Below are 15,344 nucleotides of genomic sequence, written 5' to 3' on the forward strand. Positions count from 1 at the left end.
TGACTTGAATAAGGGGTTCCTGAGTTACAGCCCCCTGTCACCAAATGGTTTACTTCTGCTGCCTTGTACTGTTAAACTGAGAGTAGAGGTTTTGTCTTGTATATGCAACTATACCCTCCCTTCCCTCTGCCCTACCAAATAAGTGTCCTGATTTTTCACACTTACTGTCTGGTCACTCCAACTGAGAGGCACTAACGACTGGTATAATTACAGACCCCTGGAAGGCTGTGAACTCCCCCTTCCATTAACATAACTAAGGCAGAATGAATCAACCCCCACCTATGACAAAAGAAGTTTTGGACTAAATGGCTGGCCGTTGCTATAGTTTGAGTCATGGGTGGCAGTTCTAGTGGCGGAAGTTGGGGAAATGTAATCAAAGTATGGGGGCGGAAATATACATGTGACTGCTTCCTGGGAGAGGAGGGCTATTAGAGGTTGGAGGAGTAAGGGAATAGTGGGAGAAGGACTTGAGACTGCAGCAAGGGGCAGAGGGTTACAGGGAAAGGAATAAATGAGAATAGATAGCTGCGTAGGTAGAGATGTTGGGGGCTCTGTGAGGGATGCATGGCACCCCCCAGTTTTGCCAGTGCATTGCAACACCCCTATATGCCAACCTGCCTCTACCCTTCAGCTCCACCACTACACCCCAATGTGCCTGCATCCCACCTGACCTGAACCCCCAAACCCCTTTGCTGCCCAGCTCTGCCAGTGCAACCCAACCCCTTATTATGCCCCAACCTTACTGTACCCCAGCCACCCTGCATCCTCAGTTCTGATGGTGCACCCAACCTCTTTCCACCCCACTGCTGTGCCAGTGCACCCCAGCCATATACACCAATGCCTCTGCAGTCCACAGCTCTGCCAGTGCATGCCAAACTTCCTGCATCCCAACCCCCCACAGCTCTGCCAGTGAACCCCAACTGTTCCCTTCAGTGCTGCTGCAGCCCCAACTCTGCTAGTGCACCCAAACTCCAGGGTGGCCTGAGTACCCTTTCCCCTGCCTTTGTCCCTTTAATAGAATGGAATCCTGTGATGAGTCAATGGGTTCAAAAAGTAACCAATAAAATAAGCTGCTGCAGTAACAAGACCAAGAAAAAACAAGGAGTACTTGTGGCACCTTAGGGCTTGGTAACATTGGCACTTTACAGCGCTGCAACTTTTGCGCTCAGGGGTGTGAAAAAACGCCCCCCTGAGCGCTGCAAGATGCAGCGCTGTGAAGTGTNGCTCAGGGGTGTGAAAAAACACCCCCGTGAGCGCTGCAAGATGCAGCGCTGTAAAGTGTCAGTGTAATCAGGGCGGCAGCGCTGGGAGATCGGCTCCCAGCGCTGCATGCTACACCCATAAGGGATGTGGTTTACAAGCAGCACTGGGAGAGCTCTCTCCCAGCGCTGCGGCTCTGACTACACTCACACTTCAAAGCGCTGCCGCGGCAGCGCTTTGAAATTTCTAATGTAGCCATACCCTTAGAGACTAACAAATTTATTTGGGCGTAAGCTTTTGTGGGCTAGACCCCAACTTCATCAGATGCATGGAGTGTAAAGTACAGTGGGGGGAGAGAGAGATGAGAGTTGCCTGACCAGTTCTAACAAGACATACAAAGTGCACTATTATGAACAGGAGGAAGAATTGCTTTTGTAGTGGTGGTCAGGATGGCCCATTTCAGACAGTTGGCAAGAAGGTGTGAGTAACAGTAGGGGAAAATTAGCATGGAGAAATTAGTTTTTTAGTTCTTGTAATGACCCATCCATTCCCAGTCTTTGTTCAGGCCTAATTTAATGTCCAGGTTGCAAAGTAATTCCAATAACTGCCACTTCTAGGTCTGGGTGTGCAGGGAGGTTGAAGCGTTCTGACTGGTTTTTGAATGTTATAATTCTTGATGTCTATTTGTGTCCATTTATTTTGCATAGAGACTGTCCAGTTTGGCCAATGTACATGGCAGAGGGGCACTGGTGGCACATGATGGCATATAACACATTGGTAGATGTGCAGGTGAAGGAGCCTCTGATGGTGTGGCTGATGTGGTTAGGTCCTATGATGATGTCCCTTGAATAGATATGTGGACAGAGTTGGCAACAGAGTTTGTTGCAGGGATTGGTTCCTGGATTAGTGTTTTTTTGTTGTATGGTGTGTAGTAATGACCCTCTGCCATGTACATTGGCCAAACTGGACAGTCTATGCAAAAGGAAAAAAAAAAACACATCAGACATCAAGAATTATAACATCCAAAAACCAGTTGGAGAACACTTCAACCTCCCTGAGCACTCAATAACAGACCTAAAAGTGGCAATTCTTCCACTTCAAAAACAGACTCCAACAAGAGTGCAGAACTGGAATTAATTCACAAAATGGACACCATCAAATTAGGCCTGAACAAAGATTGGAACTGATTCTTCCTCCTGTTTATAGCCCACTTTAATTGAATTGTCTCATTAGAATTGGTAAGTCAACCCCAATCTTTTCATTTACTGTATATGTAAATCTTCCTACTGTATTTTCCACTTCATGCATCTGAAGTGGGTTATGCCCAAATTTGTTGGCCTGTAAGGCACCACAAGTACTCCTTGTTTTTGCTGATACAGGCTAACATGGCTACCACTCTGAAACAAGACACAGAAAAATGTCCTTAAAAAAAACAAACATTCCCACTGTCCATCCGGTAAGCGAAGATGGGGGAGGAGACAAAGGGAGGCTATGGAGGAAGGAAAGTAGTAAAGACAAATGGCTTCAAACTGGTTTGTGTGGGTTTTTTCTCCCCCAAGCACATTAGCTGAAGAGAATAAAGAGCCAGGAATGTGAAGGTTCTTTATCAGATACAGCCCAATCGTGCTGGGGCAAACAAGATGCGCGGACTATTGTCTGATCTATCTGGAGTAGTAATGATCACAAGCTTCTGAATGTTACTGTGTTGAATGTACACATTTAAAGCAATTGTATGATACAATTTGGCCCTTGGATTTAATAACAGAACTTGGGGCACCATGAGACATTAACCATATCATAAATAATTCCAACACTCTGGACTTGAGACCTGGTTTTAATTCCTGGCCGTGCCACAGCCCCTTGGCCTAGACTTGGGCCAGGCACTCAGTCTCTGAGACACCATTCGTGCCTTGCAGGATTGTGAGGTGCCCTCACATTGTGGCAATGGTGGGGAGGGCTTAGACAGCACTGTCTGGGTTTCTCTTGCCACATGGATGTGCTTGTGGTGTTACTCTATATTTATGATTACAAAATAACTAAGATGGCACATGTAATATCACTGGAAAGGTTATGATTTACTGAATGCAATTATCTAATTTGTATGTATCAGTCCATATTCTTAACTTTTAGATACAGAAATATGTAATAATTACAAGTGGGTGTGTATTGGGAAGACACACCAGAAAGCAGGCCACGAAATCTGATGGGCTGTTAGTATCTTTTTTGTTTCTTCCTAATCTCTCTCTCTCCCACTGCCTACCCAAGAAAGGGGACTGCTGAAAGAACCTGAAGGGACAAAAGAACTAACCTGAAGGAAAAGTAGGAGAGAGTCCAGACTGCAACAGGGGTTCAGTCTAAGAATAATAACTGGAACTCTGAGCTACAGAACTCAGCATCCTGCCTAAATTCAACATTTAGGTGAGAAATCACATTTTGTATCCTGTTTCTTTAGTGAATCAAGCTGCATGTTTGTTTTTGTTTTTTTAGCAAATAGTAATCTGCTTAATCTACCTTTTTTTATAGTTACATAAATCAAGTTTAATAAACAAAACAGATTTTATTAACTTCCAACTGCAGGTGGGGAAGAGAAGCTGTGCATATCTTCTCCCACATTGAGGGAGGGGGTGAATTTATGGTCTTACATCGTATAGATTTTTCTATATAGTGAAAGATATATACATTTGGGCCTGCACTCCAAGAGAGGTGGACATCTGTGTTCTGGGGCAGTCCCTTAAGCTGAGTCTTCCCAGAGCTGATCTGCAGCTTGTTCTGGCCTGTGTGTATCTGCCTAGAAGAAGTTTTGATAGCTTGGCTCAGCAAGACAGGTTAAGGGGGCCCATGCTGGCAGAACAAGTGGACTCAGTGGTATCTCAGCACATCAGGTAGCATCTTGAAAGCGGGGGGGCAACCCATCACAGTGGTGTAGTTGCACAGGATAATGTGCACAGCATATTGCTCTTAGACACTGATTTTTAAGTGAGTTTCAAGTGTGGTGGCTACTGACAAAGCGGTTACTGGCTTTATTTTCTGCTTGCTTATTTTGGGTACAAGAAGTAGGACAAGAAAACAATAAAATGAGTACAAGTGAAATTACCAAAACACTGGTGCTCCACACGTTTCAAGCAAAGGAAAATGGCAGAATACATAAAACACAGATGGAATTAAAACAGATGGAAATTGACGTGGAAGCAGCCAGACAGAAGTTGGCTTACAAGACAGCCATGGAACTGAAAGACAAAGAAATGAAGCATGACCTGGCCATAATGGAGTGGAGGAGCCAGAACCCCCACAAGGGTGCTCAACCTCTCCAAAACTCCACAGGTGGGAGCAGTTGTGTACAGCACGTAATAGTCTCTCAAAAGTAATTAAAATACTAAACAATGTATGCTCCATGTTGCAAAATTGACTGGGAGAGCTCTGGCGATAATCAATAAGATGCAAATTATGGTAAACTAAAACCAATTCCTTCAAAACAGTTTTAGATAACTTTAAGTTTCAGATGTAAAAGTTAGAAGTCTTACAAGAGGCTGGATCAAGTAATGTGGCTTATATATCCAGTGAACCAACCAAGAGAGGAACAGGGAAAGTATTACAAGCTTTGAAGGAATGTGTGATTTGGTTGCTCAGGAACAGTTCCTGAATATGTCTAACGATGTAAAACAGTGTTATGGGATAAAAAGGTGGAAACAGTCACTGGATTTGCAGCTTTTAAAGATAAATTTGAGCAATCCCAAGCACCTAGTAGGAATAAATCACAAGCATAGGGGTTAAAGTTTGGGAAGCAAGGTCACTACTTTACCCCGGGGAAGAAGGCAGGTGGATGAGAGATTGGACGCTCACCTCCCCAACCTCACTCCTTTAGTCCTCAGCACCTCCTGGGCACTTCTGCTTTGACAGGAGATCTGGGATATCTTAATTCTACTGAGCACCTGAAGAATAAATGCCCTGTGCTCAATAGGAACATGCAGCACGCAACTCATGGAAATATTGCTACACAGAGGGACCTCAGACAGTTGTCACTTATCATGCAGTGTTTGTAAAGATTGCCATGGCACAGCCAAGCAGTAAGCGCTCTAAGGCTGTCAGAATAGATAGCAAGGTTCTCCTTGCAGAGATACTGGTGCAGAAATTTGTGATCAGGAGAGGGTTCAGGAGAGAGAGGTACTGTCAGGACAGATAGCAGAGCTTTTGTTATGGGGGGGAGGGTCGGTCACAAAATCCTTCTGCCTCTAGCTAAAGTGCACATGGAAACTGAGAATATGCAAACTGAATTAACTGTTCCTGTGGCCCTTCATAATCCTACACAAATTCATCTGAATAACAATTTTTTTTTAAATTGGGCTCAGACTGTCCAGAGGTTGGTCAGCAGCAAGAAAGAATCTTGTGCTGAAGTCCTAGTGGGAAAGACCAAAGCTATAGAAACTGCTGGAAATGGGAATGTCTCTAATTCCTCTTCAGCCCTGTGAAGCAGTTTGCTGACAAGGATGGGAGTAGGTAAAACCAGCTCCTGAGCAGTGGCTATCCCTTGCAGCAGACGCAGGGGTGGCTCCAGGCCCCAGCACCCCAAGCACGTGCCTGGGGCAGTAAGCTGCGGGGGGGGGGGTGCCACAGCGAGAGAGTGGTGTGGGAGGGGGGGGGGGAGGGGAAAGAGGGCGCTCTACCAGTGCCATGAGGGCAGCAGGCAAGCTGCCCTCAGCGGTTTGCCTGCGGAGGGTCCGCTGGTCCCGTGGCTTCGGTGGACCTCCCGCAGGCGGGACCAGCAGACCCTCCGCAGGCAAACCACCAAGGGCAGCCTGCTTGGGGCAGCAAAAACCCTAGAGCCACCCCTGGGCAGATGGGAGTGTTTTGCCTGCTGGAAAGGAGACTGTCCAGGTTGCTGGCTGATGGGAAGTGGCAGTTAAGCAAGAAACCAAACCCACTGTAGAATGTAAAGGAAAAATGTGTTGTAGAAGAGCGCCTGGAGAAATAGGCGCTGGAGTCAGGGAGACTGTTGTGGTGATTAAGGATTCTATGAGCTCTGGAACTGAAGGTAAACCCAATTCAAAGAGGGAGGAGGGTACAAAGCTGACCAGTGAAGGGTCTGCTCTGGCTGTTAGCTGTGAGCCTATGGTTGCACAGGGAGCAGATTCCACTCTAAAGAACAAGGGTGTGAGCTCTGCATGGGACAGAGAAATAGGTTAAGAAGGAAGGTGGGGGAATATAGGACTGTCCACTTATTACAGGGAAGTGTTTGCCTAGGAGACATTTTCTAGATCTACATCTGCACTTCCAGGCACTACTTCTTAATGCAGTTTGATTAATTCACTTTAAAAGGAAACTTGGTCCCCAGGTAGACAAGCCCTTGCCTTAGGCCTATTCTTGGCAAGCACACTGATCAAGGGGAATATTTCAAAAGCTCTATTATCCCACTGAAAGTCAGTTGGGTTGGAGCCCTTAAGTGCCTGAATCACCTTTGAAAATGGGACTTAAGTTTCTAAGTCATATAAGCATTTTGAAAATGCTCCCCATATCCTACTGTGCATACTCATTACACAGTTTTCAGAGGTTCACAGCTCAGACAATGCAAATGCTTCCTTTGACCCAAGGTAGGGTACTGATGTTGAATGAGTGCTGTCTCTATGGAACCTGTAACCTGCTAACCTCTCACTGGGCTGGTTGTGGCACTACTCAAAAAGTTGTCACAAGAATTGTTTACACTCTAGTCATACTCAAAAATGGTAAAACCATTTCCCCTTCAAATGTCCCCAGAAAATCCTCATCAGGCGGAAGCCAAGGTTCCAATTCTCCACTGACTTACACAGCATGCTCCCAATTCTCATTTACACTGAGGCTCCTGTGTCCTAAGTTACATTTATACTCTTTAAGGCCAGAGCTGGCCCACAGCGTTTTGGCACCTGAGGCAAGGAGCTCAAATGATGCCCCCATACTCCCTTGCTTAGCCAAAATTTTGAAAGGTCTCAATTCTGCCTTCTTCCTGTTCTACTCCTCTCATAGTACTACTCTGGTACCTAGCCCAATAAAGGAGAACTAACAACTTAAAATGCCTTGTTCAAAAATTATAAGTAATACTTAACTTACATTAGCTGTTCAGGCATTTGAAACTTTTTTTGTCTGCATAGTAAACACTGGCATTTTTATCTGTTTGAATAATCAAAGTGGTACTTTCTGTGGTGCTTTTCTTGGTTGCAAAAATTTGAACTGCTTCCTGAAGGTCCACAGTCTGGGCCAGCTCATGCTCTATTGAGATGGTTGCAAGGCCACCTAGCCTCTCCTGTGTCATTGTGTAGTGTGGATGTTTTTATTAACTTCAGCTTGGAGAAGCTGCATTCTCCATTGGCAACTGTTACAGGAAGTGTTAGAAGTATGTGCAGAGCAACCCAAGCATTTGGAGAGAGGGTGGTCATCTTATTTGTGCACATATATTCCAGAACTGCCTTTGGAGTTGATACTGCTGAAACGTATCTTGAAAGGGCTTTCAGTTCATCACCTAAATCACTCGCATCAATAGCGTGCATGTCATTATGTGTCAACACTATCTCTAGTGCCCTACATTGCTGGTGCAGGTTGTCTTTAGGTGTAGTGAGGTGTTTTGGAATATCATGCAACATCCCAAATATCCTTTGCCATTTGTGTAATGGCAAAGGTAAAACTATCTTCCAATGTTTGTTCCCCACACACACACAGTTCCTTACATCTCCTTGTCAATTGCTGGCAATGGGCCATTTTCATTACCACTACAAACAGTTCTTTTTCTCTCCTTAACTGATCACTCTCCTTATAGTGTGTATGGTAAAACCCATTGTTTCAAGTTCTCTGTGTATATATATATCTTCCTACTGTATTTTCCACTACATGTAGCCCACAAAAGCTTATGCTCAAATAAATGTTAGTCTCTAAGGTGCTACAAGTACTCCTGTTCTTTTTGCAGATATAGACTAACACAGTTGCTACTCTGAAACCTGTCATTAAAATTCAGCAGCCTCACAAAGCTGAAGCTGCATCACTTTGACCACCAAGTTGAATGAATGAGAACTTCATGGGACAAAAAAAGCTCAAGGGTTTAACTCTTGGATCCATGTCTGCACTCCTCTGTTCTTTTCTCTCATGTTGGCACCATTATCGTAGCCCTGACCTCTCACGTCAGCTATCACAATTCCCATATCTTCCAGCTTTTTAAGAAGCACATTTGTCATACCAGCTCCTGTAGTATCATCAATATCAATAAATTTTAGAAAATGTTCTCTGACAGTCACCACTGCAGGGACATTTTCACTAGGTTCTGTTGTTGTTGTTACAAAACATGCCATTAAAGTAATTTGTTCTGTATGGCTGATGTCAGGTGTGCAGTCCAGAATAACAGAGTAATATCTTGCTGACTTCAGATCTACCACGATCTTCTGTTTGACATTTGTTGCCAGTAACTGTGTGATCTCATTTTGAATTGTTTTTCCAAGGTAGTGGTCTGTGTATATTTCTTGGGTGGCGACGACTCTTAGTTGCTCCTGGAGTACAGCTTCAAACTCAGCCATCAGCTCCACAATTTTAAGGAAGTTTCCATGGTTTGGCACATGCAGCTAATCTGAGTGCTGCCACGCAATGGTGAGTTTTGGGTAGCAAGCATTCTCACAATGGCAATGAGTTTTTCAGAACATTTTGCCAGTAAAGGGACTCTGATACAATCTTCTTTTGATGCTGATTATCAATGGTGGCCTTTAACCTTAGTCTCATCTCAAGCTCTTTCCACCTATGGAATGCTTTCTGGTGATTTGCTGCCTTCTCATGGCATGCCAGATTTCTAGCCAGATTTTTCCAGTCCTCTGTTCCTGTAGAACCAAATGTGGCTGGAACATTAAGACTGGAAGAGTTTGCAACAAAAACACTATGCAGCATTCTGGGATTTTGAGTACATAAGCCATGGCCTCTCCACTTTGTCACCATTGGGGATTTCATGCCAGTAATGAGTTGGATGGAAACTTCTATTTTCATTGTCTTTGGGGAACATGAAGTTTTTCATTTGCTACGGTCCATGCAGAGCAAGGAAGTTCCTCAGGCTACTGCTCAAGTGGATCCACAGTCCTGGATCACCTAGACTTAAGGAACTAAACTCAGCAGCTACTGTTTCTTATGCCTCCACCACACACTTCTCTGATCTATACTTTCCTTCAGGAATATGCACAGTTACATTCATTTAGGGTGACCAGATGTCCTGATTTTATAGAGAGAGTCCAGATTCTTGGGTCTTTCTTATATAGACTCCTATTACCCTGCACCCCCTGTCCCGATTTTTCACATTTGCAGTCTGGTCACCTTACATCTATTTGAGATGGTGGTATGGATGCTGCAGTAGCTGCCAGGTCACCTGCATTCTGACTATTTGGAAGATCAGGCATCTCCACACCACTCAAATCCTCCCTGGGGTCAGAAGACTCACCATGAACATTTGTGTCTATGTATCTCAGGAGAGCTCCTTCCTGCTTAGATTGAAAAGCTTTCTTTGCTTGCTTGCTTTTTCTGAATGCTGCCCTAGAGAGTCGTTTTCTTCTTTCACTCATGACTCCTGTTCTGTGCCAGCTATAGTGGCTCTCAATACTCAGCTGAAGGGGACAAATAAGCAGGCTGGTAGCAGGGCCTGAGTGAGAGAAGATATCAGCGTCTTAAGGGCCTAAGTGGCTCCTACTACTTCAGTTGACTGCCTGTTCTCCTCAAGTGGGTTCAGGGAAGCAGCAGAAAATAGGAAGCTCCCTGTGAAGCTGGTGTTAATCAGTCCAGGCTCCTCCTGGGGGTGCTAGAGAGGTACATAAGAGGCTCCTCCGCCTCGTCTCTTTCCCTGCAGCTCCTGCTTGCTTTCTGTTATTTCTTGTCACCTTTTCTCCTGCCTGCCTGTTAATTCTCTTGTGCCATCCTTCCTCCAGCACAACAGTCCACCATCTCTGTGCATCTGGAGCAGAGAGAATACATAGTGGTGCCCTCCCCCAGTCTGGCACCTGAAGTGGCCAGCTCAGTTTGCCTCATGGTAAGGCCAGCCCTTTTTAAGGCCCCTCGACACTGCCAGAGTTGTGAAAAAAGAACTTGTTTGTATATGAGAATTTGTCCCTTTGTTGTCATTTACACTTGTGTAAAGGAGGATGGATAGATTTAAGCTGTAGCTACATTCATACAAAATCTCCTAGCAAAAACAAAATGGACAGCAAATTTGCATCAGATTTGTGTTAATTATTTGTTAAGTGGAGGAGTCTCTAGAAGAGTCTATTTGTTAGCTGTTAGTTTTAAAGACTGTCCTAGAGCATGGTGAGCCCAGGGTCAGTGCTCCTTCATGCAGAAAACTGAGAGCACAGTTTCTTAAACTATAGATACTTGCACAAATCATCAGAGGTATTTTAAAGTTACAGTGTAACTGACCCCTAGTATGAGGAGGAAATTACACACAAGTATAGAGAGTCTAGAGTGTCTGACCAGCACCATATGAGGAGAGAGGACTTCTTATTACATATTGCCAATATTAGTGCTACAATCTTTGTTCATATTGTGACAGACCCAGGCCAATGGGGTGCAGAAGTCTGGTAGAGGGCAAATATACTGGTCACTGGGTGAGTAGTTTTCTGTTCCCTGAGTGACCAGAGCAGGGTCTGCACTAGAGTAGTCAGGAACTTGCTAGAACCAATTAAGGCAGACAGGCTGATTAGAACACCTGCAGCCAATCAAGGCAGGCTAATCAAGGCACCTGGGTTTTAAAAGGAGCTCTCTCCAGTCAGATGGGGGAGGAGCCAGAGGAGAGGAAGTGTGTGAGAGGAGTTGAGGGTATGGCTACACTTCGAATTTCAAAGCGCTGCTGCGGCAGTGCTTTGAAGTGTGAGTGTGGTCAGAGCGGCAGCGCTGGGAGAGAGCTCTCCCAGCACTGCATGTAAACCACATTCTTTATGGGTGTAGCGTGCAGCGCTGGGAGCCATGCTCCCAGTGCTGCTGCCCTGATTACACTGACGCTTTACAGCGCTTTATCTTGCAGCACTCAGGGGGGTGTTTTTTCACACCCCTGAGTGCGAAACTTGCAGTGCTATAAAGTGTGAGTGTAGCCAAGGCCTCAGACTGAGAGGGTGTGCTGCTGGAGGACTTAGGAGTACAAGCATTATCAGACACCAGCAGGAAGGTCCTGTGGTGAGGATAAAGAAGGTGTTTGGAGGAGGCCTTGGGGAAGTAGCCTAGGGAGATGTCTAGCTGTCACACAGCTGTTACAAGAGGCACTACAGACAGCTGCAAATCCGTAGGGCCCTGGGCTGGAACCCGGAGTAGAGGGTGGGCCCAGGTTCCCCCCAAACCTCCCAACTCCTGATCAGACACAGGAGGAGTTGATCCAGACTGTGGGGGAGATCACTGAGGTGAGCAAATCTGCCAATAAGTGCAGGACCCACCAAAGTAGAGGAGGAACTTTGTCACAACATGTATGCATGCACATGGAACACCTATTAGTGCAGTTGTTTCTTAATCAATCACAAACATGTTAGAAGGAAATGGAGTAAGTCAGCCATTTGCAACAGCTCTGCCCTGGGGGTTCTTAGAAGAACTAGTAATGAGGGGTTGGATTTTCCCAACACCAAGTGACTTGGTGCAGGGGTCCCTGTGATTTGTGCTCTGACATCCCTTAGGAGCTTCTGAAATTCCCAGCTTATACACCTAAGATAGGCATTTTCCAGCCAGGGACCTGCAAATCCAGCCCGTCTTCTCTGTAAAAGTATTTTCTCTCTGACCTCAGGGAGCAACCTGGAAAATTCTAATGTGGCCCCTAGAAGTTCTCATAGCAAGTATGAAGTACCTCAAGTAGGATAGAATGAGAAATGTCAGAAAAGTGGCTATTAATAAAAACAACAACAAAAATTGTGAAATAGCTGAATAAGAACTGTGCCTTGTCAGAGGGGCTGGGGACTGTGGATTTGGATAATTCACATTCTGAGAGAAATCCAGGAAACAGGAGAGGACTTTGAAACATTAAGAGCAAGGCTATTTCTTAACAGCCACAAATCACATTCTGATCTCATGAGATCATTGCACTAAGCCTGGCTTCACAAAAAGTGTGCATATACATATAGATAGATAGATAAGTGTGCACATATATATATGCACACTTTGTCTCCTTGTGTCTCTAGTTCTGTATAATGGGTCACAAATCTACAGGGGAAACAGCAGACTTGGCACATATAGATCCACCAATTCATTCAGTATCTCCAGTTATTTACACAATAGACCCAATCCTCCCCGATCTAAATAGCCCAGCTCCAGATCTGCAGTTAGGGCTTGTGAACAGAAACCCTTTGTAAAGATTCATGTGTTTGACCAGGTAATATGTAGCTGGCCAGTTCACTAGTGTAACTGTTGCTTTCTCAGATTGTTCCAGATGCAGGGTTAGCACTCTGTATTCAGGGCTAGATTGCAAGCTGTACAAGATGTCTGTGCAAGGGAGGCACAAAGAGTGAGCACTAGCCTGGTACCCTTGCACAAGCTGCCCAGCCTTGTCCTGTCAGAGTCAGCCACACAGCTGCTGACCCCCCACTTCCCACAGAAACTGTGTGGGTAGGGTCAGGGAATGGTTTGAACTTTTGTTACCTTCTGCTCAATGAGGTAAGTCTGCTCCCTGCACATGTATGAAGAGTGGGGACATTTGTTGGTAGCCTTGGCCAGCACAAGTGAATGCCCCCCTACAGCAAGGAGGAAGCAGGAAGGAATTGTGACTACACTCAGGTTTACACTAGGAAATGATTTATAATTCCATAGCTCAGGGGTGTGAAAATCCACATTTGAGTGATGCAGTTAAACTGACCTAGCCCCGCTGTAGACAATGCCTAGCACCCGCCTCTTCGGGAGGAGGGGTACCTAAGCGGATGGGAGAAGTGAAAGTCCTCCTGTCTGCATAGGTAGTATCTTCACTACAGCAGCGCATTTTAAGTGTGGTGTTTCTTGAAGCACAAGCCTCCAGGGTTACATGTGTGGTCTCTCATTGACACCTCTACTCGCTCAGTGTGAGCATAAGTCAGCTCAGGATCCAGCCAAACGGCAGTACAGCCCGGATCCCACAGACTCCCCGCGAACTCCGGGACCGCCCCCCCCGGCGGCTACGCGAGCTCCTAGGGCGGTGGCCAGGGCAGCCGGCAGCGGCAGGACGCGTGAACTCAAAGGTCCGGGGAAGCTGGCTGCCCTCCGCTGTCCGGGGCAGCCGCCCGCCCGCACCGCGAGCTCAGGGGCCAGAGGTGCCCGCCTGCTCCGGTCCGTGGCAGCCGCCCATTCCCGCAGTGCCCGGGAGAGCAGCCGCCCCGCCCCGCCCCGCGCGGCGGAGGTGCGGGGTCGGGGGTCCGGGCTGTTGCTGCCTTGCACCAGGCCCCTGCGGCCCAGAGAACAGTCAGAGCAACGTACAGGGAAAGACACCCTCCCGCTGCTCTTTGGAACAATACTGATACCTGCTTTTCTCTTACATGCTGTAACTGTCCATTGTGTTGGACAGGGTGGCATGCAGGACCTTGCCTCAGGCGTTGCCCTCCAACACAACACCGGGCTAAGTATTTGCATATTTAAATGCCCCCATCTAATTTAAGAAATTGAAGCAATCTTGCCTGTAAATCAACAACCATCTTGTCTTTGCACAAACACCCATTGTTCTCACCTCTCCAGACATGTGTGTGGCAAGGCAGCTAATCCTTTGCACATTTTGTCAAGCAGTTATTTCCTCAGCTTTGAGCAGACCGTGGGAGAAGGCAGGTCGAGGCGGCTCCACTTCTCTCTGTGATGCAGCTTTCCCCTCTCTGAGCATATATAGAGGCGCTCTCTGCCCTGGAGCAGAGCCAGACACTCCAGTCGCATCCCACAGAGTAATCTCAGCTGCGGAGCAGACAGGGCTCAGCAGACACTAGGGAAGGGGTGGACAAACTTTTTGGACCAAGGGTCACATCTGGGTGGGGAAATTACATGCAGGGCCATGAATGTAGGGCTGGCTGGGGCAGGGGTTTGGGGTGCAGGAGGGACTGCGGGGTGGGGGGGGTGCCCCGTGTGCCAGAAGGAGCTCAGAGAAAGGGGTGGGTGTGCAGGATGGGTGTGGGGTATACAAGGAGGCTCAGGGCAGGGGGTTGGGGTGCAAGAGGGGTGTGGGGTGTAGGAGGAGGCTCAGGGCAGGGGGTTAGGGTAGGGATGCAGCAGGGGGCTCAGGGCAGGGGATTGGGATGCAGGAGGGGTGCAGCAGGGGTTGGGGTATGGGGTGCAGGAGGGATTCAGGGTGCCAGGTCCGGCCCGGCACCGCTTACCTGGAGTGTCTCTGGGGTGGCAATGGTGTGCAGCAGGGCTAAGTCAGGGTCCCTGCCTGCTCTGGTCCCACGCCATACTGCACCACTCCCAGAAGTGGCCAGCACAACATCCCTGCGGTACCTGGGATGGCAGGGTAGATGGCTCTGCGCACGGCCCTCGCCTGCGGGTACCTCCTCCAAAGCTCCCATTGGCTGCAGTTCCCTGTTCCCAAACAACGGTAGCTGCTGGGGGTGGTGCCTGCAGGCTAAGATAGTGCACGGAAGCCCTCTCCCCGCCCCTCTTCCCCCAGGGGCCGCAGGGACATGGCGCTGGTCGCTTCTGGAAGTGGTGCAGGGCCCATGGCACCATGGGGGTGACAATCCCGTGGGCTGGATCCAAAGCTATGATGGGCCAGATCTGGCCTGCGGGCCATAGTTTGCCCACCCCTGTTGTCATAAACAGATAGTAGAAGTTAATAGAGCAGAAGTACTTTATATCTTTTGACTGTAAAGGGTTAACAAGTTCAGTAAGTCTGGCTGTTACCTGACCAGAGAACCAATCAGGGGACAGGATACTTTCAAATCTTGAGGGAGGGAAGTTTCTGTGTGTGCTGTTGGAATTTGGTGGTTGTTCTTTCTGGGTTCTGAGAGTGACCAGATGTTCAACCAGGTTTCTCTCCAATCTCTCCTATACAGGCTCTTATAAGTTCAGAATAGTGAGTACTAGGTAGATAAAGCAAGTTAGACTTATGCTTGTTTTCTTTATTTGCAAATGTGCATTTGGCTGAGAGGAGTTCAAATGTGTATTTGGCTGAAAGGATTTTAATTTGTACTTGTATACTTAGGCTGGGAGGGTATTCCCAGTGTCTATAGCTGAAAGACCCT

The 15,344-nt window shown here is 47.0% G+C and overlaps 1 protein-coding gene across 1 annotated transcript in view; it reads right to left on the bottom strand.

Moving 5' to 3' along the window:
- LOC116839185 (regulator of G-protein signaling 5-like) overlaps positions 1-13,949 on the bottom strand; it is a 76,641-nt gene extending 62,692 nt beyond the window's left edge. The window contains exon 1 of the mRNA XM_032804922.2: positions 13,847-13,949. Within this exon, the coding sequence (XP_032660813.1) occupies positions 13,847-13,890 (44 nt within the window). The 5' untranslated portion in view covers positions 13,891-13,949. The remainder of the gene's footprint in view (positions 1-13,846) is intronic.
- Positions 13,950-15,344: the final 1,395 nt, after the last annotated feature.

This window comes from Chelonoidis abingdonii, chromosome 7 (assembly GCF_003597395.2).
Source record: "Chelonoidis abingdonii isolate Lonesome George chromosome 7, CheloAbing_2.0, whole genome shotgun sequence".
Taxonomy (NCBI): Eukaryota; Metazoa; Chordata; order Testudines; family Testudinidae; genus Chelonoidis; species Chelonoidis abingdonii.